The following is a 26,352-nucleotide window of genomic DNA, read 5'->3' as shown; positions in this document are numbered from 1 at the left end:
ACTAGCAATTTCCCTGAGAATCTCTGAAACAAGAGCTTTGTTTCACTGTTCATACTTATTTTATCCCCAAAACATCAACAAAAACTATCATCTTCTAAGGTTATAGAAACATAGAGCTGGACTCACTGCATAAGCACCAATGAGGACGGCTGCATTGGCTCTCTTTCGTTGGTCATAACTGGTGTAATGGATTATGCGCTTTCTGGACAGAGTGAAAGACTGCAGAGATAGACAACACACATTCATGTTTAAATAGTTCATCCAAATAAGAAAATTCATTATTTATTCCCACTAATGTCATTCAAAAACCTGTTTGACTTTATTTCTTCTGCAGAACACAAAAGGAGATGTTAGGTAGAATGTTCATGCTGCTTTTTATGCTCACTTTAAAAGTAGTCCATATGACTTGCCATATTTGAAGTCCTCTGAAGCCAGAGAAAAGACATCCTTTAAACAGTTATTAAACTGATAATACTAATAATCAGCCCTTGTTCACATGATGAGCATGATTTCACAAGATGAGCAGGTCTGTTGTTTATGATGCCAAATGTTGTTGTAACCAATACACATATTTAAATAGCATTAATTCGATTTTATGACCTACAATGAGGGAGAGGTTTGGTGAACGACTTAACTTTCATTCTGTTCCTCACGTAGTGCTACAGTATTGTTTAAGAACACTTGGAAAATATGCATATGGACTACTGCAGTAGTACTTACATGGTGCATTTTTGTAATTTTTGGATCTTGACAGCCACCTCACAATTTGACTGTAATGAAAAGAGTAGAACATTCTGCCTATTACATATCCTTTTATGTCAAATGGAAGAAAAATAATTAATTCAGGTTTGGAATGACACAAGGGCACGTAAATGATGACAGAATTTCCATATTTGGGTGAATTGTTCCATTAATACTTAAAGGAAAACTGCACTTTTTTTTTAAAATAGGCTCATTTTCCAACTCCCCTAGAGTTAAACAGTAGAGTTTTACCGTTTTGGAATCCATTCAGCCGATCTCCGGGTCTGGCGGTACCACTTTTAGCATAGCTTAGCATAGTTCATTGAATCTGATTAGACCGTTAGCATCTCGCTCAAAAATGACCAAAGAGTTTCGATATTTCTTTTATTTAAAACTTGATTCTTCTGAGAGGCGCTGCGTAATATCATTGCGCCTGCTTCACCCATGGTACGGCAGCAAAGTTCCTTGATTATTACGCCAGAATGAGAGTATAGTTCCAAGTCATATCGGCCTAGAAAATCGCAACTTTTCATTTTCCGTTGGTCTTAGTACACAATGTAACTACAGAAGAGTCAAGTTTTAAATAGGAAATATATCGAAACTCTTTGGTCATTTTTGAGCGAGATGCTAACGGTCTAATCAGATTCAATGAACTATGCTAAGCTATGCTAAATGTGGTACCGCCAGACCCGGAGATCGGCTGAATGGATTCCAAAACGGTAAAACTCAACTATTGGAAAATGAGCCTATTTTCAAAAAAAGTGGAGTGTTCCTTTAAGGCTCTAGTTGTCATTCATATGTTTCTTGCCATTTTAATTTTGATTTTGCTGTTTTGTGTAGAATGGTACTGCAATAGCAATGTCTCAGACAGAGGAAGATGAAGTGAATTGCTCAGTTTACCTACAATTTATTTCTCATTACATTAAGCCAATTCGGTACATATGGAGTTTTATTGTTATTTAACCCTGTAAAGCCTGACATATAAAATAAAATCCAGATGTTTTTTTGTACCCACTTCACACTAAAGACAAGCACATACTGCACAGAAACACCTTGAACGTGACCCATATAACCCTTAAACCCTTTAAGCCCCTCCTGAAAAAGAGCAATCTGGATAACACCATATTGAGCAACTACAGACCAATCTCAAATCTTCCTTTCATAGGCAAGATCATTGAAAAAGTTGTTTTCAATCAGCTGAACAAGTTCTTAAGCTTGAATGGATATTTTGACAACTTTCAATCTGGTTTCCGACCGCATCACAGCACAGAGACAGCGCTCATAAAGATAATAAATGATATTCGCCTAAACACAGATTCAGGTAAATTATCAGTGGAAAACTGGGTTGGGCTTTCTGGGATGGTCCTTAAATGGTTCAGGTCATACTTAGAAGGGAGAGGTTATTATGCGAGTATCGGTGACCATAAGTCTGAGTGGACATCCATGACATGCGGAGTCCCTCAAGGTTCAATACTCGCACCCCTCCTGTTCAACCTATATATGCTGCCCCTGAGCCAAATAATGAGAAAGAACCAAATTGCATATCACAGCTATGCAGATGACACCCAGATTTACCTAGCCCTATCACCTAATGACTACAGCCCCATTGACTCCCTGTGCCAATGCATTGATGAAATTAAAAATTGGATGTGCCTAAACTTCCTTCAGTTAAACAAAGACAAAACTGAAATCATTGCGTTTGGAAAAAAAGATGAAGTTCTCAAAGTGAACACGTACCTTCACTCTATGGGTCAAACAATTAAAAATCAAGTCAGGAATCTTGGTGTGATTTTGGAGTCAGACCTGAGTTTCAGTAGCCATGTAAAGACAGTAACTAAATCAGCATATTATCATCTAAAAAATATTGCAAGAATTAGATGCTTTGTCTCCAGTCAAGACTTAGAGAAACTTGTTCATGCTTTCATCACCAGCAGGGTGGATTATTGTAATGGGCTCCTCACTGGCCTTCCCAAAAAGACCATAAGACAGCTGCAGCTCGTACAGAATGCTGCTGCCAGGATTCTGAGCAGAACCAGAAAACATGAACACATCACACTATTCCTCAGGTCCTTGCACTGGCTTCCAGTTGCATTTAGAATTGATTTTAAAGTACTGTTACTTGTTTATAAATCACTCAATGGCCTAGGACCTCAATACATTGCAGATATGCTCATAGAATATAAACCTAACAGATCACTCAGATCATCAGGATCAAGTCACTTAGAAATACCAAGGGTTCACTCAAAGCAAGGAGAGTCTGCTTTTAGCTGTTACGCCAGCCGCAGCTGGAACCAGCTTCCAGAAGAGATCAGATGTGCTCCAACAGTAGCCACATTCAAATCCAGACTCAAAACACATCTTTTTACCTATGCATTTGCTGACTGAGCACTGTGCTATGTCCGAACTGTTTGCATTTTATTTTATACGTATTATCTTTTTATTCTTTTTATTCCTTTTCCTGTTTTTATTTCATTTTTAATGTATTTTATATCTTTTATGTATCATCTTGCTATTCTGACTTTTAATGCATTTTAAATATTGCTGTCTGGTTGAGAGAGCTGGGAGAATTAGGAAGAAAGCATTGGTGATTAGGTTAAAATTTGGTAAATCTGGATAAAGGGACAAACCATGGGGAAATTTGAGCTGAAGTGCATGGTTAAGATATCTCTGGATTACAGTCAGGATACTTTCCAAAGGGGAAATTTCCAAAGGGGAAATTTGAACTGCGTTGCATAGATAAGTTATCTCCGGAAGGGGGATTAGGGCTGTGTGGTGCAGTTTGAGGTGTCTTGGCAAAAGGGGAGATTGAAACTTTGTTTATCAGTTTGAAGTGCCTTAACAGGTAGCAGTCCTGTCGTGTGAGGAAGATCCATTCAGATCTGCTCTGATGGATAGATCCGTTTAGATCCACTCTGACGGATGACAACAACAACAACAACAACAAAAAAATCTCCCTAAGACTTCCTAGCTCATTCATCCAGATAGCAAAATTCTCTGTTTTTACTGTTATTTCTATTCCTTTTGTTCTATTTTTATTATTCTTCTTTATGTAAAGCACTTTGAATTACCATTGTGTATGAAATGTGCTATACAAATAAAATTGCCTTGCCTTGCCTTGCCTTAATCTGTCAGCTCCAGATACAAAGAAAGCCATTGAAGTTCAATCATTCATGCCAGAAACTTCTGTTGTGTCACTCACAGTAATAGGGCACTCTCTACTGCTCACTGCAGGAACTGCTTGTGACTCATACAGTCTTGCAAGAAGGTATACTATTAAATATAAAATAACTTACTATTAATATAAACATTAAGGTCATGGCTGCTGCTGTTGGTGAAGGGATGTGACCATATATTAAGGTTTTACAAAACTGAACATTTATTTTGTCAGGCTGGGCTTAACCTACCTATTTACAGGGGATTAGCCTTTGTGGTGTTCCAGGAAAACATCTTCAAGTTTCTGTTATCTAAGACTCATAAACAATATATATATATATATATATATATACTCATATATTCATATGTATAGAATTTTGACCTTTTTTTCTGGAATAACAGAAAAATGGTTTTAAAGTGTCTTGCTGCATCATGCTTTGGCAAACCATTCTAATTTCTTTTAGGCAACCAAACTAAAAAGGCTCCTCTCAATGTTTATGAATAAATCCATATATGAAAATGAAAAACATAAGACCTGTATTTGATCAGTAAGTAAAATATGAATTTCTTATGAAGTCTTAAGGAATACAAGCACTGTGATGCAAACACTGAGCCATTTGATTCAAAGAAGATGATTTTACCTTTAGTTTTTTGTTCAGTTTGCAGCAATATCTGTACAGCATTGCCAGATTGAGGGGCCCGAAATCTGCATAAAAGCTTGAGAAAGAAATGGGCCATAAAGTCAACACTTGTCAAATGAAACAAGCAAATATGAGCAATAAGAAATGGCAATTTTACATGGTCAGTTAAAACGTACAAAGACTTACTTTTCATATATAAATTCATCATCTGTGCAGAAGAAATGTGTGTTTGCTGTGCTCTTGGGTTTGCCTCTAAGAGTAGCGAAATACAGTCGATCTGGGGTGACGGGAAAGAAAATACAAATTAATACAGAATAAGTTAAAAACAAGAAAGAAAGAAAGAAAGAAAGAAAGAAAGAAAGAAAGAAAGAAAGAAAGAAAATGATGGTAAACCACATCTGGAAACACGTATATAATGGATTCTAGCAATCTGAAAAAAATAAATAAATAAATAAAACTACAACAGGAAGCAAAAGGTACAAATTTAAAATGACTTTCATTAGTAACATAAAAATATAATTAGTAATCATAATGGCAAGACACCTTGAAAGCATTTTCATATACATATCTGAATGTACATGAACAACTGATCTGTTAAGCATTATAGGCTATATTGTTTTTAATAACATTCATGAAAATTATTACAAAGTACAACATACAGTGTGCTAGGATGTGGATGTTATAAAACATTAATTATGGATTTAGCAGATTAGAAAATAATATTTGCCTATTTCCCTTAAATATAACTATTTTCATCTTATTACCTTTGATAAACTCAGAAGATCCGAGAAGCTCATTGTCATCTCCCATTTTATTTAATACTGAAACTTCAGGATTTTAAAATATTTCCACGAGTTTGTTTTCGTTCCAAAGGGACGTTATATTGGAATATCCGATAGTTTTGAAAATAAATGTGACTTTACTTAAAAATAAATCCGTTATATTTATATTTAACGAAGTCAACACTGTCCTGTTATAACCCACTTCTGTGTCCTATAAGCTCTTCTTTGTCGAGTACAGACGGCAAATCCTCTAAATCTCTTCTGAACGGGAAGTGAGTTAAAAACATGATATTTTCCATCAGTTTAATCTCATATATGGTCGTGTCCTTCAGTTTTCCGTAATCTTTTACACTTATATTGTGCTAGAGTTTCCTTGCACGTTCTTCCATAGCTGAAAACTTCACGATACAAGTTAAAGAGGCATTGCCTAGTAACCACGTGCCACGCCACCACACAAATGCCCGTTGTTAAGGCGGGGGATAATTTCGACCAATCAGAGTTCGAGACGGAGTGCCTGCTCTAAACTATGATGTTTTGGATCAGTCATGTTGCACGATTTAGCCACAGAAATAAGAAATACTGTCATTTTTGCATCCAACTTTGTTGAAGAAATATTTTTATTTCTTAGATAACTGTATAATTATATATTTTCAAATTTATGTGGATAGATAGATAGCATTTCAGGGATTTTTAGTTAATGACTGAGCTGAAACCTGGGGGGTGTGTGCAACCGGTCACTGTGATTTTGCTAAGTAAGACATGTTCCTGGATCAACATCTTTGTTGATCCTGGAACAATATTCCAATCAACCAATCAGGGTTAGGTGCTTCTACATCAATGTTATTCACCTATCTTTCCCCTCTGATTTTAGGGATAAGTTATGGGTAGGATTAGGTTTAGGGGTAGGAATAGGGTTAAAGGGTTAGTTCACCCAAAAATGAAAATTCTGTCATTTATTACTTACCCTCATGCCGTTCTACACCTGTAAGACCTTCGTTAATCTTCGAAATGCAAATTGAGATATTTTTGTTGAAATCCGGTGGCTCCGTGAGGCCTCCATAGGGAGCAATGACATTTCCTCTCTCAAGATCCATTAATGTACTAAAAACATATTTAAATAAGTTCATGTGAGTATAGTGGTTCAATATTAATATTATAAAGTGACAAGAATATTTTTGGAGCGCCAAAAAAAACAAAATAATGACTTATATAGTGATGGGCGATTTCAAAACACTGCTTCAGGAAGACTGCATAATGAATCAGTGTGTCGAATCCACAGTTCAGAGCGCCAAAGTCACGTGATTTCAGTAGTTTGACGGTTTGACGCGATACACTGATTCATTATGCTCCGAATCTACCTGAAGCAGTGTTTTGTAATCGGCCATCACTATATAAATCGTTTTTTTTTTTGTTTTGTTTTTTTTGGCGCACCAAAAATATTCTCGTTGCTTTATAATATTAATATTGAACCACTGTACTCACATGAAGTGATTTAAACATGCTTTTAGTACATTAATGGATCTTGAGAGAGGAAATGTCATTGCTGGCTATGGAGGCCTCACTGAGCCATCAGATTTCAACAAAAATATCTTAATTTGTGTTCCGAAGATTAACGAAGGTCTTACGGGTGTAAAATGGCACGAGGGTGAGTAATTAATGACAGAATTTTCATTTTTGGGTGAACTAACCCTTTAAGACTAAATTTTCAGACTGGATCTTGTTCCAGGATCAACAAAATATGTTGATCCAGGAACATGTCTTGGCAAAATCACGGTGACCGTGTGCAGCCATCTGACCTCAGTGGCCACACGTGCAGCTGACATGCTTTAACTCTAAAACTCTTAATATGATCAGGCTCGACTGAGTCAGCTCACAAAGGCTACAGCTACAGCCACAAATACCAACATCCCATTGCTTGTGCATCTCAGAGCACACATCAACTTTCTGCACTTTACAGAGTAGGCCATTTTTCTAAAAGGAGTGTGGAAAGAAATACTATCCTATTAGCATAACTGCATACATTTAGCATTAGCCATGTAGAAATAAAGACAGTGTGTACAGTATATAGTTTATGATTGAAAGTAGATAGATAGATAGATAGATAGATAGATAGATAGATAGATAGATAGATAGATAGATAGATAGATAGATAGATAGATAGATAGATAGATAGATAGATAGATAGATAGATAGACCTGTGATGTGGGTTATCCAGGCTGTTGGTGGCACCATGGCTGGACGCCTGCGCTTGAAGCGCCAGTGTCCCCTCCAGGCCGGCACATGGGACATGCCTTCATTGAGGTCCGTAAATGGAGGAAGAGGATATTGCTGATGAAGAATCACAACCTTTTGTTCTCCTCCATATAAACTGGAGGCAGCCGAAGATAGTTTGAGTTACAGAACAGACTAAATAAGCTGCATTTCTCCTTAGAACTCCTCCCAGCTCCACCTGCTACGAAACAAAGGTAATAGCGGCTCAAGTGACGGCCTCAGGTTACAGCTCAACTTCAAAAACGCCCGGCTCCGGTGCTGTTAAAGGTTTTTGGTTACTCTCAATTCCCATAGAGGTGGGAATGTCTCTGCTGAATTCTCACTCTGATTGGGTTTGCGATACGACCGCTGTGACACATTCATATTGACTCCATCAATCTCTGTCACAATAACGTGGCTTGGGATTTTCACCACTTCAAGTCTCATACATCCACTAAGCATGTCCCTTTCTCTTCAAGGGTCAGTGGCTGTGAGACGGTGCTAAGGTAAAACCTGAGATGAGGACATGCTTAGAGGCCAGAGTCCAAATGGAACAGGGTTTCTAATAACAGGCAAGGTCACCCACAGCGTTACAGGAGAGCTTATCAGCACTGTAGATATTTGAGAAACACTGGGCTCTACGACTTGGATGAAAAGAAAAAAGCACCAAGATATGCTGCTTGACATGTTATGCTTTTTAACATGTACAGAGTGTCAGATAGTAGAGTAGAAAGTAGAATGTTATCTGTAATTATGACATGGCTGACTGATTGGTCAGTCACAGCATTTTAAAATCAATTAGAGCTGCAAGCAGCGTTGAAAGGGCCCTCGCACCCGGGCTCACCACCACCTGTTGGCCTTAGGAAAACAGTGAACAGTGAGCAACATGCATGTAAGCGAGTAAATACAAGGGAAATATGGCAAAGTCATTTCAAAGTGCCACACTGCCTGCTGCCAACAGGTGGCACTTTGATTGCAACTGAATATTGCTATGTAGATGTCATCAGGCCAGGACTGTTAGCAAACGTGAAGTTTGGAGCAGATCGGACATTGTATGCTTGAATTACAACAACTTCCTGTTACGTGGTGTTAATCGCATACATTAGCACTTAGCCAAGTGTTTCATGATTTAACATGTTTCTAGTATGTTTGGCACTTCGTGGCATATTGAAATGTGTTTCTGGGAGTGAATTACAGTGTAAAGCATGCCATTTCCTGTTGCCAGCTGGTGGTGCTATGACTAACTGAATATTGGCATATAGGTGTCTTTAGACCAGGACTCTTATCACACATGTGAAGTTTGGGGCAGATCGGACACTTAATGCCTGAGTTACAACAGCTTCCTCTTTCATGGCGAAACATCAGACTTTGTCAGTCCGCCACAGACACGCGATCAACGAAAACTCTAGATCTTCGCAATTTATCATCACTAAGGCCTTAAAATTAGACTGACCATATATGATGTTGGTCTGATTAAAACTCTAGGAGAAGTTTGTTAAAGTACAACGTCTGGAAATGGCCAAAAACTGCAAAAATTTTGCAGAGAAAATTCAAAATATCTCACTTCATATTGAGTTTGCAGCCTGGACTTTTTTGTAGGTATTGGGCTGCTACATGTGTCTACCAAATTTCATACTTCATATTTTCATACGTGAAACATAGCGCGAAGAGCGCTTAATTGAAATTTTGTAGGTGGCACTATCAAGCCATTTTGCCACGCCTAATTTTCACCACTTCTGATGCGTGTGCAAAGTTTCATGAGTTTTCGAGCCTGTTTAGGCCCTCAAAAATGCAATTAATTTCGGGGAAGAAAAAAAATTGACTGAGCAATTACAATAGGGTCCTCACACCATCAGTGCTTGGGCCCTAAATATTTCTGTATAATGACTGCTCAACTGTATAACTGACCATCGTCCCATGCATTGTTCACTATAAAAAGCAACTCAGGAGACCTCTTGTAACTGGTCCTACTTGACCCGCTCCGATCAGGATTCAAACCAGCGTCTCCGGCATAGGAGATGTGGATGCTAACAAAGATGCTAAAGACAACAGCTTCTAGTGTCAGTCAATAGTGAGCCCCTTGAGGCTAGGGGAGTAAGGTTTACTTGCATAGCTCTTACTAGCTGGTAGCACTCACCTAAACCTCCATCCGGGTCACGGCACCAAATGTAACCATTCCTACTCGACCCGCTTCAAGCGGGATTCAAACTGTTGTCTCCGGCATGGGAGACGGGCACGCTGACAAGGATGCTAAAAATTACAGTCTCTAGGATCAGTTGCCAGCACACTTTTTGAGGCTAGGGGAGTGAGGATTACTCACACAGATCTTACTTGCTAGCCTCCGTTACACTCACCCCCCAAACCGCACTGCCATGCAGGCACGGCACCAAATGTAACCGGTCCTACTCGACCCGCTCTGAGCGGGATTTGAACCGGCATTTCTGGCATGCATGGGAGACGGTCACGTTAATAAGAATGCTATGACTACAGCCTCTAGCATCAGTCGCTAGTGCACTACTTGAAGCCAGGGGAGTGAAGGAAATGATGCTTTTTCATTTTAATTTAGGTTAGTTTGTCAAAAAATTGCTAAAAAAAATACAAGAGATAGATGAGATGTTGTTGTGTTGTTATAAAATTGTAAAAGATCATAATGATATATTAATAATTAAAGGTTTTGGTTTCAGTACATTAATTGCTATCATGTGTCCCTAAGGCAAAATGTCATTGTATAGAAAACACACCAGATGAGTGATATTAAATGAATAATGGGTCAAATGAATTTCTAAATCACTATTGTGATCTGTGTGAAGATCTTGGAGCATCAGACCAAACAATGCAGGAGAGAATATCCTCCTTCAGTGCTGTGCTTCATCTCACCTGCACACAGTGAGGCCTCGTCATATATTCTCGTCTTAACTTGTTCATTTGAATCAGCCAATTAAGCAGCAGCTTAACGAGCTGGTGGAAAAGAAGTTCAGGGTCAAGGCTGACGTGCTAATCTTACCATGAGAAGAATGACTGCTGAACTATGGGTGACGAGACATCCCAGAGACTGAGTCACCTGACCTCAGCTATGCAATGGAACCAAACCAGAGCTGGAGTAGATGACAGCATACGGATTAGCTCATATTATAATTTCTGCTGGCTTTAAACATGATGTATTCAGAAATGACGAGAATGAAAAATAACGTCAGAGGCAGTTCAAAGTGTATGAAGAGGTCTGAAAAAAAAAAAATATATATATATATATATTTTATGGTATCAAATAATTTAATACATTTCCCAAACATGATATGAATTGACCTACAACCCGGAAATCCCACTGTGGTTTGAATCAGGGATTTGGGGTTTAAGAACACCAAAACAGCAACAACAACATTTTTAACCCTTGTGAAAAGAAGTGCACTGTATTTCATTATAAGTACTCTAGTATTCTAATAAATTATACCCTTTTTTCCACAAAAGTGTGTAAACAAAATAGACTTTCACGTTTTATTCTACAACATAAATGACACATTAAGATTTAAGGATTAATATTGTTAGGAAAAAAGTTTTAAATTCAGCATCTATTATTCTAAATATTCATAAAGTAAAGTTATTAACGGGTAACCACAACAGATTTTTTTTTCATTCAAATATTTTTTAATATACAGCGAAATCATGTTTACATACTTCAGGAAACTAAACACCCATTGGCTAGTTAAGGGAGGCGTGAGCATGACGTCAACAAGCGTAACAAACAAGAGGATGCGAAAGATGAGAGATGACCAACATAACAACACTTGGGGTTCGCAATTTCTACATGAAAAACAAACATTTATGTAAAATAAGTGGTTATATCGTTACATATTACTTGTTTATGTATTACAAGCTATATTTATTGCTGTTATACGCTCAATAAACCGGTTATTCATACTGCTGAGTTTAAGGATGTTGGTGAGATCTCCTGCGTTTATCATCTCTGTGAGAGTCTTGGGCAATCATGGCGGCGATGACACCAGCGCGGAGTTCTCTGAGAATACTGAGACGGCTGGTGAGTTTATCAACATTTGTGCTTTCATTAAACGAATATGACGCACAGTGTTGGAGTTTCCTAGTCAAATCATTTTTAGTGAACATGCACAACTTGAAAATATAATGAACTGCTGAAATGTTCAGTCCTGTCCTCTGTTATAGTCAGTGTATATTCATTAAAGTCACCATGAAATCAAAATGGGCATTTCTACTTTATTTTATTTTTATGGAATATTGCAGCATTTCTTAGGTTCATCCATGCACATCATATATATATATATATATATATATATATATATATATATATATATATATATATATAAATTAATTAATGTCACATGTGCCCTCATAATCTTTAATAAAAAAAAAAAAAAAACAAAAAAAAAACAACTTATGATGTGTTTACTGGCGCAAGGGCTAAGATCACAGCAATAGACCTTATTCAGAGCAGCGCCATGACAGGCATGAAAGCGAGGCTGTGAGGGTTTGACTTACCTTGTGTTCAGTGTCATCTGCTGTATAAAGCTCCGAGATCACTTATAATTTCCCACAGCTCATGTTGTCTGGAGTTTGTCAAATGAAATTTCTTTAAAAGATATTTTTTGCAGTCTTTTGTAGGCAGAACAATCCAAAAACACATAACTAATAGTACAACCCACTCAAGAGATGTATGTCTATCCCTCGCAGCCTCGCTTTCATTCCCGTTAAAAAACAAAAATGGCGCTGCTGTGAATAAGTTCTATAGCAAGCCACAACAGTGTAATGATCCAATCAATTCCTGATGGACAAAATCAAGTCCTGCAGTACTTTTTTTTGTTCGAGAAGTTCGAGTTTCGCTTGGATATATGTCACAGAAGCAGGGAACAAAAGACTGTTGCAACTTTGTTCATTGTGACTTTAAAGACTGCATATCAGTATTCAACCAAAACAGACCCAGGGTCATGAATGTCATTAAATGTCATGCAATTTTACATTTGCCTTGTATACCTTCACTGATCCCTGGTGTAAAAACCTGCTTAGTGTATTAGTTAAAGCACTTGCAGAAATGCTATTGCATTTCATTGACCCACTCATCACAGATACACTATATCACCAAAAGTATTGGGACACCCCTCCAAATCATTTAATTTAGATGTTCCAATCACTTCCATGGCCACAGGTGTATAAAATCAAGCACCTAGGAATGCAGACTGCTTCTACAAACATTTGTGAAAGAATGGGTCGCTCTCAGGAGCTCAGCGAATTCAAGCGTGTTACCGTGATCGGTTGCCACCTGTGCAATAAGTCCATTCGTGAAATTTCCTCACTACTAAATATTCCACAGTCAACTCTTAGTGGTATCATAACAAAGTGGAAGCAATTGGGAACAACAGCAACACAGCCATGAAGTGGTAGGCCACGTAAAATCACAGAGCGGGGTCAGCGCATGCTGAGGCGCACAGTGCGCAGAAGTCGCCAACTTTCTGCGGAGTCAATAACTACAGACCTCCAAACTTCATGTGGCCTTCTGATTAGCTCAAGAACAGAGCGTAGAGAGCTTTATGGAATGGGTTTCCATGGCCGAGCAGCTGCATCCAAGCCTTACATCACCAAGTGCAATGCAAAGCATCGGATGTAGTGGTGTAAAGCACGCCGCCACTGGACTCTAGAGCAGTGGAGACTTGTTCTCTGGAGTGAAGAATCATGCTTCTCTGTCTGGCAATCCGATGGACGAGTCTGGGTTTGGTGGTTGCCAGAAGAACGGTACTTGCCTGACTGCATTGTGTCAGGTGTAAAGTTTAGTGGAGGGGGGATTATGGTGTGGAGTTATTTTTCAGGGTTTGGGCTTGGCCCCCTTAGTTCCAGTGAAAGGAACTCTTAATGCTTCAGCATACCAGACATTTTGGACAATTTCTTGCTCCCAACTTTGTGGGAACAGTTTGGGGATGGCCCCTTCCTGTTCCAACATGACTGTGCACCAGTGCACAAAGTAAGGTCCATAAAGACCTGGATGAGTGAGTTTGGTGTGGAGGAACTTGACTGACCTGCACAGAATCCTGACCTCAACCCAATAGAACACCTTTGGGATGAATTAGAGCGGAGACTGTGAGCCAGGCCTTCTTGCCAACATCACTGCCTGACCTCACAAATGCGCTTCTTGAAGAATGGTCAAAAATTCCCATGAACACACTCCTAAACCTTGCGGAAAGCCTTCCCGGGAGAGTTGAAGCTGTTATAACTGCAAACGGTGGGCCAACTCTATATTAAACCCTACGGATTAAGAATTGGATGTCATTAAAGTTCATGTGCACGTAAAGGCAGGCATCCCAAAACTTTTGGCAATATAGTGTAGCTTAGTTCAAGTGGAAATTTATTTCAGGACTAGTCAACTCACCTTTGTATCCTGAGCAAAGATTTTTTGATTGTCTTGCTTGTACATCAAAGCCCCGGGTTGTATTCCATCGCCTCCAGCAGTGTCCTAGGCTCCAGGCCCTTGGACCAGCACCTGTTGTTCACATCTCCACACCCCTCACTTCAATTCACTGGAGAGGCTTCAGATCCAGCCATGGTATGTGCCGCAAAGATGAAATCCCCATATGTTTAACCAGGCATATCGGCTTGTACAACATACAAGCCCTGACCCTTCTATGTTTGTGTCTTTGCTGTCTTAATAAACTGGACTCTTTCAGTATACTTTTGTTTATACTTTCAGTGGCCTCTGGACAGGTGCTGCAGTTCAAACTCTCAGATATTGGAGAGGGCATAATGGAAGTGACAGTAAAAGAGTGGTATGTTCATGTATTTGTCTTGTAAACATACTGGAATAGATTTTAATCTGACCTTGACTTTTGTCCCTAATAGAAGACTTGCTTCAGTGGGGCCACCAAAGTTGCTGTTAGAATATAAGATCATTTGAGGTGTTTAAGACGGGTTCAGAAATGTGTTTTGAAGTTGTGAGAAATGAAGCCAGAATTGTGAGATATAAACTTGCAATTGCAAGAAACTTTTTTTAAAAACATTTTTCCTCACAATTCTGACTTTTTTCGCTATTGCGAGTTTATATCTCACAATTCTGAGACAAAAAGTCAGAATTGCAAGATTTAAACTTGCAATTGCGAGGAATAAAGTCAGAAGTGTGAGACGAATAAGTCGCAATTAACTTTTTTTTTTTTTTATTCCGTGGCGGAAATAAGCTTCCCTAGTTATGACCTAAACATTAGTGGTGCAAAAGAATTTAGTATAGCAATCAGCAAATAGCAAAAAAATAAATAAGTAAAATAATAATAATAATTTTACTGATTAACCCATATGCTAAATATTTAATAAAGGTGAATATTCCAAACAAATGTATGCTGATGTTTTACTTGTCTATATGCAGGTATGTCAAGAAAGGGGACAGGGTCTCCCAGTTTGACAGCATTTGTGAGGTCCAGAGTGACAAAGCGTCCGTCACCATCACGAGCCGCTATGATGGCGTCATCCGTAAGCTGTACTATGACGTAGATGCTATCGCACATGTTGGTTCACCTCTTGTGGACATCGAAACGGACAAAGCACTGGGTCAGTCACTGCTGTGGATCATATTTTTGATATTCACTTTGAAATGTCCTGCAGTTCTATCATTGTGCAGTAATTGTATTTGTCCTGCAGAGGACGCCCCAGAGGAAGATGTGGTAGAGACTCCAGCAATATCCCATAAGCAACCACATCGAGAAATCAAGGACCAAAAAACCCAGGCGACACCAGCAGTACGCCGTCTGGCCATTGAGAACAATGTAATTTTGTATGGCATCAGACTGTAACCACCCCATCATTGTGGCTCTATTGAGTTCTGTATAGTTCCTGATCTCTAAATCTGTCCTCTACCAGATTAAACTAAGTGAGGTGGTCGGGACAGGGAAAGATGGCCGTATTTTGAAAGAGGACATTATCAGTTTCTTAGCCAAGCAGACAGGAGCCATCCTCCCTTATGAGGTTGAGAAAACCCCAACACCCGTGATTTCCACTGCAGAGACCCCTTCCAAAGAGAAGACGCCCATCATGGCACCTCCGGCGATCCCGCTACCCATCTTCTCTGGCAAAGACAGGACAGAGCCTCTGAACAGTGAGTTTGAGTGCGTTTCATGTTGTTGTATATGGGTCAATGACATGACACTAAGTTTTTTGCCTCATTATTCAAAAATATAGTATAAATGCAAATTCATGATTACAATGATGTTTAATAATAATAAATAAAATAATAATGGGCACCAAAAAGTTGTAAATAAGTTGCTAGCCATTATCTTTTATTATTATTTCTTAAATGTCATGTCGTGCGACTTTCCAAAAATGTAATGATAATTATTAAATAACAATTTATGATATTTGTAAACAAACTTTTTAACTTAAAAAAAAAAAAAAAAAAAATATATATATATATATATATATATATATATATATATATATATATATATTAAAAGGCTTTTTTGAAAATGATGAATAAAATGTGTATATATCTGATGTAAGGAAATGTATTACTTTTTACTTGTTGGTTACACCACAGGACATTTTCAGAGTCATTAAATAAAAACTTTTCTTGAAAATGGTATAAAAGTTTTTTTTTTTGTAAACCATATGAAACCTACATAAATACAAAATCTACTTTCACACCAAGAATGATAAAGATAACTATGATTATAATAGTTATATTGTTTACAGTGGGCACGGAAAGTATTCAGACCCCCTTAAATTTTTCACTCTTTGTTATTTTGCAGCCATTTGCTAAAATCATTTAAGTTCATTTTTTTTAACTCATTAATGTACACACAGCACCCCATATTGACAGAAAAACACAGAATTGTTGAAATTTTTTGCAGATTTATTAAAAAAGAAAAACTGAAATATCACATGGTCCTAAGTAGGGCTGGGCGATATATCGCATGCGATTTTCACGCGCATTTCGTCAGTAAAACTGGTTCCCTGATTACCGCTAAATCGCCATCACCTGCTTTCAAATGGAGCGGCATTTAATAGACAGAGCCGTAGTTCACTGACAAGCTACGCAATATCGCGTTCATTATCGCAGATGAATCGCCTATCGCAGATGAATCGCAGTCACAGAGTTGTTGTGAAGCCACTCCTTCGTTATTTTAGCTGTGTGCTTAGGGTCATTGTCTTGTTGGAAGGTAAACCTTCGGCCTAGTCTGAGGTCCTGAGCACTCTGGAGAAAGTTTTCGTCCAGGATATCCCTGTGCTTGGCCGCATTCATCTTTCCCTCGATTGCAACCAGTCGTCCTGTCCCTGCAGCTGAAAAACACCCCCACAGCATGATGCTGCCACCACCATGCTTCACTGTTGGGACTGTATTGGACAGGTGATGAGCAGTGCCTGGTTTTCTCCACACATAACGCTTAGAATTAAGGTCAAAAAATTCTATCTTGGTCTCATCAGACCAGAGAATCTTATTTCTCACCATCTTGGAGTCCTTCAGGTGTTTTTTAGCAAACTCCATGTGGGCTTTCATGTGTCTTGCACTGAGGAGAGGCTTCCGTCGGGCCAATCTGCCATAAAGCCCCGACTGGTGGAGGGCTGCAGTGATGGTTGACTTTCTACAACTTTCTCCCATCTCCCGACTGCATCTCTGGAGCTCAGCCACAGTGATCTTTGGGTTCTTCTTTACCTCTCTCACCAAGGCTCTTCTCCCCCGATAGCTCAGTTTGGCCGGACGGCCAGCTCTAGGAAGGGTTCTGGTCGTCCCAAACGTCTTCCATTTAAGGATTATGGAGGCCAATGTGCTCTTAGGAACCTTAAGTGCTGCAGAATTTTTTTGTAACCTTGGCCAGATCTGTGCCTTGCCACAATTCTGTCTCTGAGCTCTTCAGGCAAATGAAGATGTAGAACCATCTCAAGGATGATCAGAAGAAATGGACAGCACCTGAGTTAAATATATGAGTGTCACAGCAAAGGGTCTGAATACTTAGGACCATGTGATATTTCAGTTTTTCTTTTTTAATAAATCTGCAAAAATGTCAACAATTCTGTGTTTTTCTGTCAATATGGGGTGCTGTGTGTACATTAATGGGGAAAAAAATGAACTTAAATGATTTTAGCAAATGGCTGCAATATAACAAAGAGTGAAAAATTTAAGGGGGTCTGAATACTTTCTGTACACACTATAAGCACACACTGCAGTTATGTCGTATGCCAATTTAAAATGCTTGATCTTCAGGTGAATTTTTATTGGCTGTCAAAGTTTTTTTCATTCAAAGTCATTTTAAAAGTGATTCCAAAAATATTGTTCCTCTGTGTCATTATAGTTGTGGTGTGGACTTTCCTATTCTCATAGAATTATAATGAATATTAGAACTTTATAGTTACAATTATTGTCCTTGGAGTGAACAGACCTTTTTTTAAACGATATTGTCTTTTCTTTATCATGGATGCTCTTATTTGTCATTGACTCACCTGTTTATGATTAGCTGTCTTGAATATGTGTGTAAATCTCTTGTATATGGTGATAAACACAGGTTTCCAGAAGGCTATGGTAAAGACCATGACTGCTGCTCTGAAAATTCCTCACTTCGGTTACTGTGACGAGGTCGACCTGACGCAGCTAGTGCGGTTACGCTCGGAGCTGAAGGACCTGGCGAAGTCTCGGGGTGTCAAACTCAGCTACATGCCTTTCTTCATCAAGGTGCTCTCCTGTTACCTTAACCGCAACCTACCACCTGTTTCTGTTTATATACATTAAAAATTAAAGGGCCATCATGCTATAATATGAAATTGTGGAAAAGTAAAATAAAATAATACATTGCATTTAAATATGCATTTTTGTAGTTTAACTTTAAAATATATTGTGTACAAATTGCTCTTTACTTAAGCAGTTTCTGTAAATTATTTAAAAAATATTCAGTAATCATGAATGGTGGGAAAAGTCATGGAGATTCATTGATCAGAATGTGTACAGTCACTTCTCTGATGGCTTTTTGCTACGTGAATATTAACTCCAGGTGATTAGAGTCAGATTATAATAATAGATTGTTTTCATACTGTTTTGTTCAGGCTGCATCACTTGGGCTCTTGCAGTTTCCTGTTCTCAATGCCTCTGTGGATGAAGGCTGCCAGAACATCACATTCAAGGCAAGAAAGACCCCAAAACACTCCAGTTATATCACAGCCTTTCATTTTGAGGTTCATGGTTTGCTGAAATGTCCTAGACAGAACCACATGAATAACATTTTCATTGTCTTTTTTTGTCTTCTCTCAGGCATCTCATAACATCGGCCTGGCGATGGACACTCCTCAGGGCCTCCTGGTGCCCAATGTGAAGAGCGTTCAGGCCCTCAGTGTTTTTGACATAGCTGTGGAGCTCAACCGTCTGCAGGCTCTGGGTTCAGCTGGACAGCTGGGCACTGCTGACCTCACTGGAGGAACTTTCACCCTTTCCAACATTGGCTCGGTGAGGCGCCGTCCACCTGACTTCAAACTTCCAAAATCAAAAGCAAATATTTTATAGGTGAAGTGTGTATTTTCTGCAGCCCTAGCATCCAAAAATGGAATTGCAACAATAATAACTGTCTAAACGGGTATCCCAAAAATCCTCGTCTTCCATAGCTCAGACAAACAGGTAGCCCTGTCCCAAATTGACATCATTTGTAGTGTTGGTTTGAAAGTATTGATTTCTCAATTTGAATAGATTCTCATTTTGATGAACCAATATTGATTCCTAAATCCCAAGAATCAATCATTTAGTCTATGCTGTTTTCATTTGATGCATGAACAAAACTTCACTAAACATTATTTGAAGCATGCATGCCATCCAATAATCGCAATAAGCTTTGTGCTGCTACTATTGATATGAAGTCTCGGATTTCAAATATTGATTTTGATTCAAACAAAGAATACCATTTTAACGCTCTTTAATGAGGCATGATAGATTGCTGTAACGTTTCAGTTCAAGCAGCATGTGAACCATTCATCTTTTCCTCTTACTACTAGTTACAGCACAAAATAAACATGAATGAACATCAGAAGGTATGTTGAAAGAAACAGAACAACTTACTGAAATTTATCATTTGTAACGTTACATTTACCTCAAAAGCCATTCAATGACCATTCTGCATTTTAAATATATGGAGTGGTTAGATTTTAACATATGTGTGCGGTCTGCATTGTGATTGATTGAGCAAGCTCTTAGACCACTCAGATGAACCTGATTTTTAAAAAAGTAAAAGAAACTAATTTCGGGTCAAATGACACGAGGAGTGTTAATATTACAGTAATGTACCAACTGAAAGGGTTCTCTGTTCTCAGTTTACAGCATTAGAGCTTTTTTTCCCCTTGAGAAAAATTGACACATACTGCACCTGATATATATCCAAATGAATCGGTAGCAAATTAAATTGAATCAAGATCGGAAATAAATCCAATCACAAGCTTGTGAAATCAAATCGTGTCAATGCTCAGCCCTAATCATTAGGCCATTGGAACAGATTGCAGTTCTGCTTGATGCCACTAGTGATGCATAAGTTACACACTGTATTTGGTCTTGAACACTATATTACCCTATTTACAGCTGCCCCTGATTGTTGGGCCTTGTGATCATTATCCCATCCTGTTTGGATGTTATATATGAGGGTCTGGAAAGTGTAAGCGCTTCTTTTATGGGTTAGCACTCAAACAACAGCAGGCCTTCAGTGGGCTTCTATTTGCTATCTAGCGATAATCGGATCTCTCATCATAAAATCATTTTAAAAAATCATTTATTCATTTAGATTGGAGGAACGTATGCCAAGCCAGTGATTCTGCCCAGGGAGGTGGCCATCGGAGCTTTGGGAAAGAGCCAGGTGAGCTGCTTGTTTTCTTCACCCTTTAATAAAAAATGTAATAGCACATTGATTTAAGCAGATGTTGAATCATTGGATCTACAGTAAATAAGTGATTTTTGCTGCTTTGCTTTTGTATGTTCTATAGACTCATTATAATAAATAACCCATACATGCCTAAATTTTGCACCCAAAATATGCAATAGTCAATGACGCTCACTTTTTGTCCCATCTATTAATTTATTAAAAAATACACTAAAATGGAGTTCATGCATGCTGTGACTTGAACCACTGCAGAACCTTATAACTGTATATCAAGGTCAAATAGTCTCCTAAAAAATCAGATTATTTCAGGTTAAAAAATGTCATTTGGTGCGATTTTCCCCAAAATGTTCAATGCTATTGAGAAAAAGTTTGAAATAATTACTACCATATGTACACTCACATGTATTCAAGTTTTAATTAAAATTTACATTTAGCTGATACTACTCTTGCAATGGTGTAAAAGTTTATTAGAACTATATTTGGAGGATTTTTGCAGCCAATATTTAATGATTTCAATGGAAATCCACATGATTGGGAATTTCACTTGAGGGGGAAAGATTTCCTTGCGCAGAGTTCGTGACAGGTTCATGTTGGTCATGCTGACTAACAGAACTGCTTGGTTTAAGTGTCTTCATACTTTGCTACATTATTGACAGTAGACCTTTTTTGCAAGCAAATTTTCACCAATATTCCACTAATGTGGTTGTGCCTTTAAACTAAAAGCTGTTTCTCTGCTCTGCTGCAGGTGCTGCCTAGGTTTAACTCTTGTGATGAGATAGTAAAGGCGTACATCATGAATGTCAGCTGGTCCGCCGATCATCGCGTCATAGACGGGGCCACTATGTCCCGCTTCTCCAACCTGTGGCGGTCTTACCTGGAGAACCCAGCTTCCATGGTCCTGGATCTCAAATGAACACTGCTCTGGAAATGAGATTTCTATTGTCCATTACTCCCTGGAGTGTCTTTAGGTTACTAATAGCTGCAAAACAGTGTGCCGTGACTCACGTGAACACAAATTTCTGCTTTCACATGCATTTGTGGGGGCAAAAAATTCTTTTCTCTACTAGCCTTAATTCAGATTAAAGCCTGTTACTTCAACTTTACATCAAAAAACACTTTTTGAGGAGCAGGTGCTGTGCATTTCAATTTTTTTTTTGTTGTCTTCTATGCATTATGCTTGGTTAGAAAAGAACTGAATTTGTTTGCACAAGTTAGACACCTAAAATCATCTCTAAGTTTTCCTATTGCACAAAGCTTGTGTGTGGGAGACAGAGGCTGATACTGACTGGTTCTTGGACAAGCATCTAGACTGTAAGATCTCATTGTTTGCTGACTTTCTCTGAGACTTCATTCACACAAGCCTCTGTAGAGTGGACAGACAGCCACTTCATCTAAAACCACTTGTGTGCCAATGTGACTGGATGTCAGTGTGAAGAAAGGACCATCATTTAACTGTTAAAAGAACAAATGGACCACGCATGGACAGATTACTAAAATGTGATGAGAATAAAGTTGTTTTTTTGGCGAGCTGCATTGCTTTTTGCATTATAAATTTCATTAAAGGGTTAGTTCACCCAAAAATGAAAATAATGTAATTTATTACTCACCCTCATGTCGTTTCACACCCGTAAGACCTTTGTTGATCTTAGGAACACAAATTAAGATTTTTTTTGATGAAATCCGATGGCTCAGTGAGGCCTCTATTGCCAGCAACGTCACTGAACCTCTCAAGATCCAGAAAGGTACTAAAGACGTATTTAAAGCAGTTCATGTGACTACAGTGGTTCAACCTTAATATTATAAAGCGACAAGAATACTTTTTGTGCGCCACAAAAACAAAATAACGACTTTTCAACAATATCTAGTGATGGCCGATTTCAAAACACTGCTTCGACGCTTCATGAATATTAACTTTCAAATTAGTGGTTCGGATCACGTATCAAACTGCTGAAATAACGTGACTTTGGCGCTCCAAACAACTGATTCAAAACAAAAGATTTGTAAAACTTCAAAGCAGTGTTTTGAAAAGTTTAGTTTTTTTTTGGTGCACAAAAAGCATTCTTGTCGCTTAATAATATTAAGGCAGAACCACTGTAGTCACATGAACTGTTTTAAATATGTTTTGAGTACCTTTCTGGATCTTGAGAAGTTCAGTGACATTGCTGGCAAGAGGCCTCACTGAGCCATCAGATTTCATCAAAAATATCTTTGTGTTCCAAAGATGACATGAGGGTAAGTGATAAATGACAATTTTCATTTTTGGGTGAACTAACCCTTTAAACACTGTGGTTAAAAGACATGATCGCATTGTAAGATGAACAGATTTAATTTATTTTTGGTCGCACAAGAACAAGCCTCATTGGTTCTTTGCGGGAGCTCAAAATGTGCTTGCATGACAAGTGAGAACAAAAGTGTTTGAGCTTCAATATTTGATTGAATAAAAGCCTCCATTAAAACTGTTCATCATATAAAGCAATCATGTCTCTTAAGAAGATTTGGATTAAATATGGATTTCTTTCACAAACTCTATATGAACTTTTTGAAGCATCAAAGTTTTGGTTACATGGTCTTTCAATGAAGGGACCAAAATCTCTAGGCTTTCAGTAAATGACAAAATGAGTAAATGACAGAATTTTCATTTTTGGGTGAACTAACCCTTTAAGAATTACACAGATTCAGCTTTCAGAAACCGAGGAGCAGTTTTAGACCAAGTCTGATCTAGCCCTCAAAAGCTATAACCAGGTAATCTGGTCAATATAATTCTAAATACCAAGAGAAAACATCAACAGAGAAACCTTGTTTTTTTTATTTTTGGTCCAAGCATTTACTTGGGACAGTAGTACATGACATAGTATGTGAGGTGTAGCCGGTGATAGTCTTTTGAGTCTTGCAGCGTAGTTGAATCTCATGAATGTGCGACTGCTGTATCGGTCTGTCTTGCAACGATTTCGTTCGCAGACAGCTACGTCTTCAGATGTACAAATACACGTTTCCGAATGGAATGGATTATAAACCATCATATAAGAACTATCTGGGAATGATCATTCAGAAAACCATCCTTGCCTAATTTATCACATCATGATTTACGCAACAATTTTTACGCACAATTCACGCAGAAAATCTTTGTGCTCGTGTATCAAAGATACAGCTGAAAAGAAAACAGAGGTGTCAGTTTTCCCTGGAACCTCTGAAACCCTCAGGTGGTCTGGAGATCTCTGGAAGACACAGACCAAAAAAAAAACAAGATCTGAGATATGGAATGCTACTTCAGTGGAATGTGACGACAGAATAAGGTATGCATGTTTATCACTTAAAAAAAACAACAACAAAAATGGAGATTCAGGATCATAGGTAGGAAGTCCGCTTTAAAAGACGGCTAAGAAAATGTTCTCGAGGAATGCTTTAGATATTTGGCTTGCTCATAACTTGAGCCTGACACTTTTAAAGCAAAAGAGTTTTTTCTCTTTCTGGGTCTACAAAGCAGCACCTCTTGAAAAAACTGGACTGACTTTAAGACAAATGAAAGAAAAATGTTTTAAAACAAACATAGGCATAAATTCCCATTTGGCATTTTAGAGCAGGTAACTACATCGGTGGTTTGTGTTTAAATCGACATAAACTGGCAAAGTATTTAATGACCATAAATGTCAAATTGGTATTTTTCATTCAGAGCCACCTGAGGGTTGGTCAAAAGCATGCAGAGGTCCTGGGTAAAGGTCCAAGGTAAATCCTTGCTATATTTAAAAGATTTCCGGTAACACTTTACAAGGTTCATTAGTTAACATTAGTTAAATACATTAGTTAACATGAACTAATAATGAACTGCACTTCAACAGCATTTATAAATCTTTGTTAATGTTAATTTCGACATTTACTAATACACTATTAAAATCAAGAGTTGTATTTGTTAATACATTGTAAGGTAACAAACATTAAACTGCTGTATTGTTCATCATTAGTTCATGTTAGTTAATACATTAACTAATGTTAACAAATTAACCTTTATTGTAAAGTGTTACCAGATTTTCTTTAAAGCAACGTTCAAGGCATCTCTCCTTCACATAAATAACAATGAAATGTACATTCAAAAAAAAAAAAAAAAAAAGTAGAAATTGCCATTTTCATGAACGAGGGTAAACCAGTCCATGTGCTACATGAGTGTCTTCATACCCTCCTCATAAAAAACAGTCTTAAAAAACAAAGTAGCCAAACCGATTGATTGATCACAACTGCTGCGATGAAGTGTCCAGTCAGGTGTTTGATTTGTATGACTGTAGTCCAATCAAGCGGTTTGTGAACTGATGTATCTATACACACTGTCCTTTGAATTCATTTGAAGATCTACTTATTGGATCTTCACAAAAATGATCAAGGCAGCAACGAAGGAATCAAAAACAGTACAGTAACTAAGAAGTGGCTGCTCCTGTTGTGAGCTCATATGTGTGTACGAGTCAGTGAGGTCTTGTGTGAAATGTGTGTGTGGTGTAGTCAGGCAGCTTTGTGATGGATTGATTGGATAGCTTCTGAAGAGTCAAGGCTCACTGAGGTCTATGGTCCTTTAAAAACACTTTCTCAAGCCATTGAGGACGCAGGGGTCAGGTGTCGTCATCTGTGTCCTCTATCAGGACTTTGGTGTCTCGGATCTTCGACCTGAAAATAAAAAATAGAGATCCTTCAGTTTCGTCAAACAAATCATCGTTGAATACAGAAGCCGGTCTGGCGGAAGCTAGATATTTTACTTCATAACATGTTAAATATGTGACCCGATCTGGCGAAATGAGTCGGAAGTCGCAACGTTCTATTTTAAGATATGGGCCGATAATGTGGAAAAACAATGAAAAAATCGATTTTTTTTTTTTAAGCTAATTTCAAAGAACAGACTTTCAAAAATAATCTCCCAAAGTTTCGTAGTCCAGATAATCAAGTAAAGGTATTTAAATGGCTATTAAATTTGACATGGTTTCACTAAATTAGCTGGAAATGAACTTCTCAACTCCTCTCCTCACTTATGAGCATTTCCCAGTATCCCCTGAAACGTCATTATCTCTGCTCTACAAATATGGTGTTACACGTTGTATAGAACCAATCAAAAAGCTGACCTAAACGCTGATTTTTAACAATGGGAAGCCCGGGTTTCGACTGACAGGCACGCGATCGGTCCAGCCATCCTCCTGTCAGACTAGCGCGCCTTATAAAATAAAACTCCCATTTGCGTGTCTCTCTTTAAAAGCCAATAAAAAATGAATCCATATAGGTAGCACAAAAATTCTTTTTGCATACAAAACCAAAGACTTTAAACTTTCATATCAAGCCTCCAACATGCTTCTGTTGCGTTATTTTCACCCTCTAATGAGTCTGAGAAATATGCGTTTACAACTAAAAAATAGCACAGCAGCTAACTGAATACAAGTATGTATCTCACGTGCTCATAACTTCATGAAAAATGCACAGATCATAAAAATCGCACATCAATATTTAAAGCAGATTCTCAAGATTAAAATGAACCCAAAATCAATATAATATATTGCGTTGATCACAAGATATTACTCACGAAATGATTTAACATACTTGGCTAAAAACATGTCTATCATCTCTCCTGGATGCAGTGTGTATCCAATGATCCCGGACCCATCCATGTTTGTTTTCCAACGTGGAATAACACAAAATAGATATCATTTTAAAGCTTAGAATCTTATCTTTTTAATGCATCTAACCATTTTGAAAAACTCCTAACGAGTGCTGAGAAGCACCTCTAAACCGGAGTTTACCTCCCGTTGTCGCCACCTGGCGGCGGAAAAAATGAACAACAATTTTTCAAACTATTCTTTATAATATCACCACGAAATTTGAACCAGATGCAGCTCACATATAGGAGAACATCACCAAAAAAGTTTTTTTTAGCGATCTTATTGTGGTCCTGAGTTATTCCATGTCAAATAAAAA

At 38.1% G+C, this 26,352-nt stretch overlaps 3 protein-coding genes across 8 annotated transcripts in view; 1 reads left to right on the top strand and 2 right to left on the bottom strand.

Annotated features, from left to right (window-relative positions):
- cdc14aa (cell division cycle 14Aa) overlaps positions 1-10,663 on the bottom strand; it is a 35,503-nt gene extending 24,840 nt beyond the window's left edge. The window contains exons 1-5 of one of the 6 annotated variants that reach the window (XM_048162736.1): positions 10,572-10,663; positions 7,513-7,769; positions 4,722-4,812; positions 4,536-4,611; positions 127-219 (exon numbers count right to left, since the gene is read on the bottom strand). In XM_048162736.1, the coding sequence (XP_048018693.1) occupies positions 127-219; positions 4,536-4,611; positions 4,722-4,812; positions 7,513-7,606 (354 nt within the window). In that variant the 5' untranslated portion in view covers positions 7,607-7,769; positions 10,572-10,663. Of the gene's footprint in view, positions 1-126; positions 220-4,535; positions 4,612-4,721; positions 4,813-5,299; positions 5,929-7,512; positions 8,162-10,571 lie in introns of those variants that run through there. The other 5 variants (XM_048162731.1, XM_048162735.1, XM_048162732.1 and 2 more) reach the window with 5 other exon arrangements.
- A 663-nt stretch (positions 10,664-11,326) lies between these two features.
- Positions 11,327-21,936, top strand: LOC125251082 (lipoamide acyltransferase component of branched-chain alpha-keto acid dehydrogenase complex, mitochondrial-like). The gene is made up of 11 exons (XM_048163990.1): positions 11,327-11,600; positions 14,006-14,129; positions 14,274-14,349; positions 14,940-15,121; positions 15,212-15,336; positions 15,431-15,665; positions 18,067-18,233; positions 18,602-18,679; positions 18,807-18,998; positions 20,314-20,385; positions 21,155-21,936. Exons 1-11 carry the CDS (start codon positions 11,550-11,552, stop codon positions 21,320-21,322), a joined length of 1,470 nt encoding a protein of 489 aa, XP_048019947.1. The 5' UTR covers positions 11,327-11,549; the 3' UTR covers positions 21,323-21,936.
- A 1,257-nt stretch (positions 21,937-23,193) lies between these two features.
- The window catches only part of xpr1b (xenotropic and polytropic retrovirus receptor 1b), a 42,324-nt gene continuing 39,165 nt past the window's right edge, over positions 23,194-26,352 (bottom strand). Inside the window, exon 15 of the mRNA XM_048164906.1 lies at positions 23,194-25,059. Coding sequence (XP_048020863.1) covers positions 25,005-25,059 — 55 coding nt within the window. The 3' untranslated portion in view covers positions 23,194-25,004. The remainder of the gene's footprint in view (positions 25,060-26,352) is intronic.

This window comes from Megalobrama amblycephala, linkage group LG17, assembly GCF_018812025.1.
Source record: "Megalobrama amblycephala isolate DHTTF-2021 linkage group LG17, ASM1881202v1, whole genome shotgun sequence".
In the NCBI taxonomy this organism is placed as follows: Eukaryota; Metazoa; Chordata; class Actinopteri; order Cypriniformes; family Xenocyprididae; genus Megalobrama; species Megalobrama amblycephala.
This window is presented reverse-complemented; position numbering and strand designations above follow the sequence as displayed.

Excerpts from the sequence above, each read along its gene's own strand:
- LOC125251082 (XM_048163990.1), top strand. The coding sequence starts at position 11,550 with ATGGCGGCGATGACACCAGCGCGGAGTTCTCTGAGAATACTGAGACGG. Across the intron at positions 14,130-14,273 it reads AGGCTTCAGATCCAGCCATG|TGGCCTCTGGACAGGTGCTG; the intron begins GTATGTGCCGCA and ends TTATACTTTCAG. Across the intron at positions 18,680-18,806 it reads GCCAGAACATCACATTCAAG|GCATCTCATAACATCGGCCT; the intron begins GCAAGAAAGACC and ends GTCTTCTCTCAG.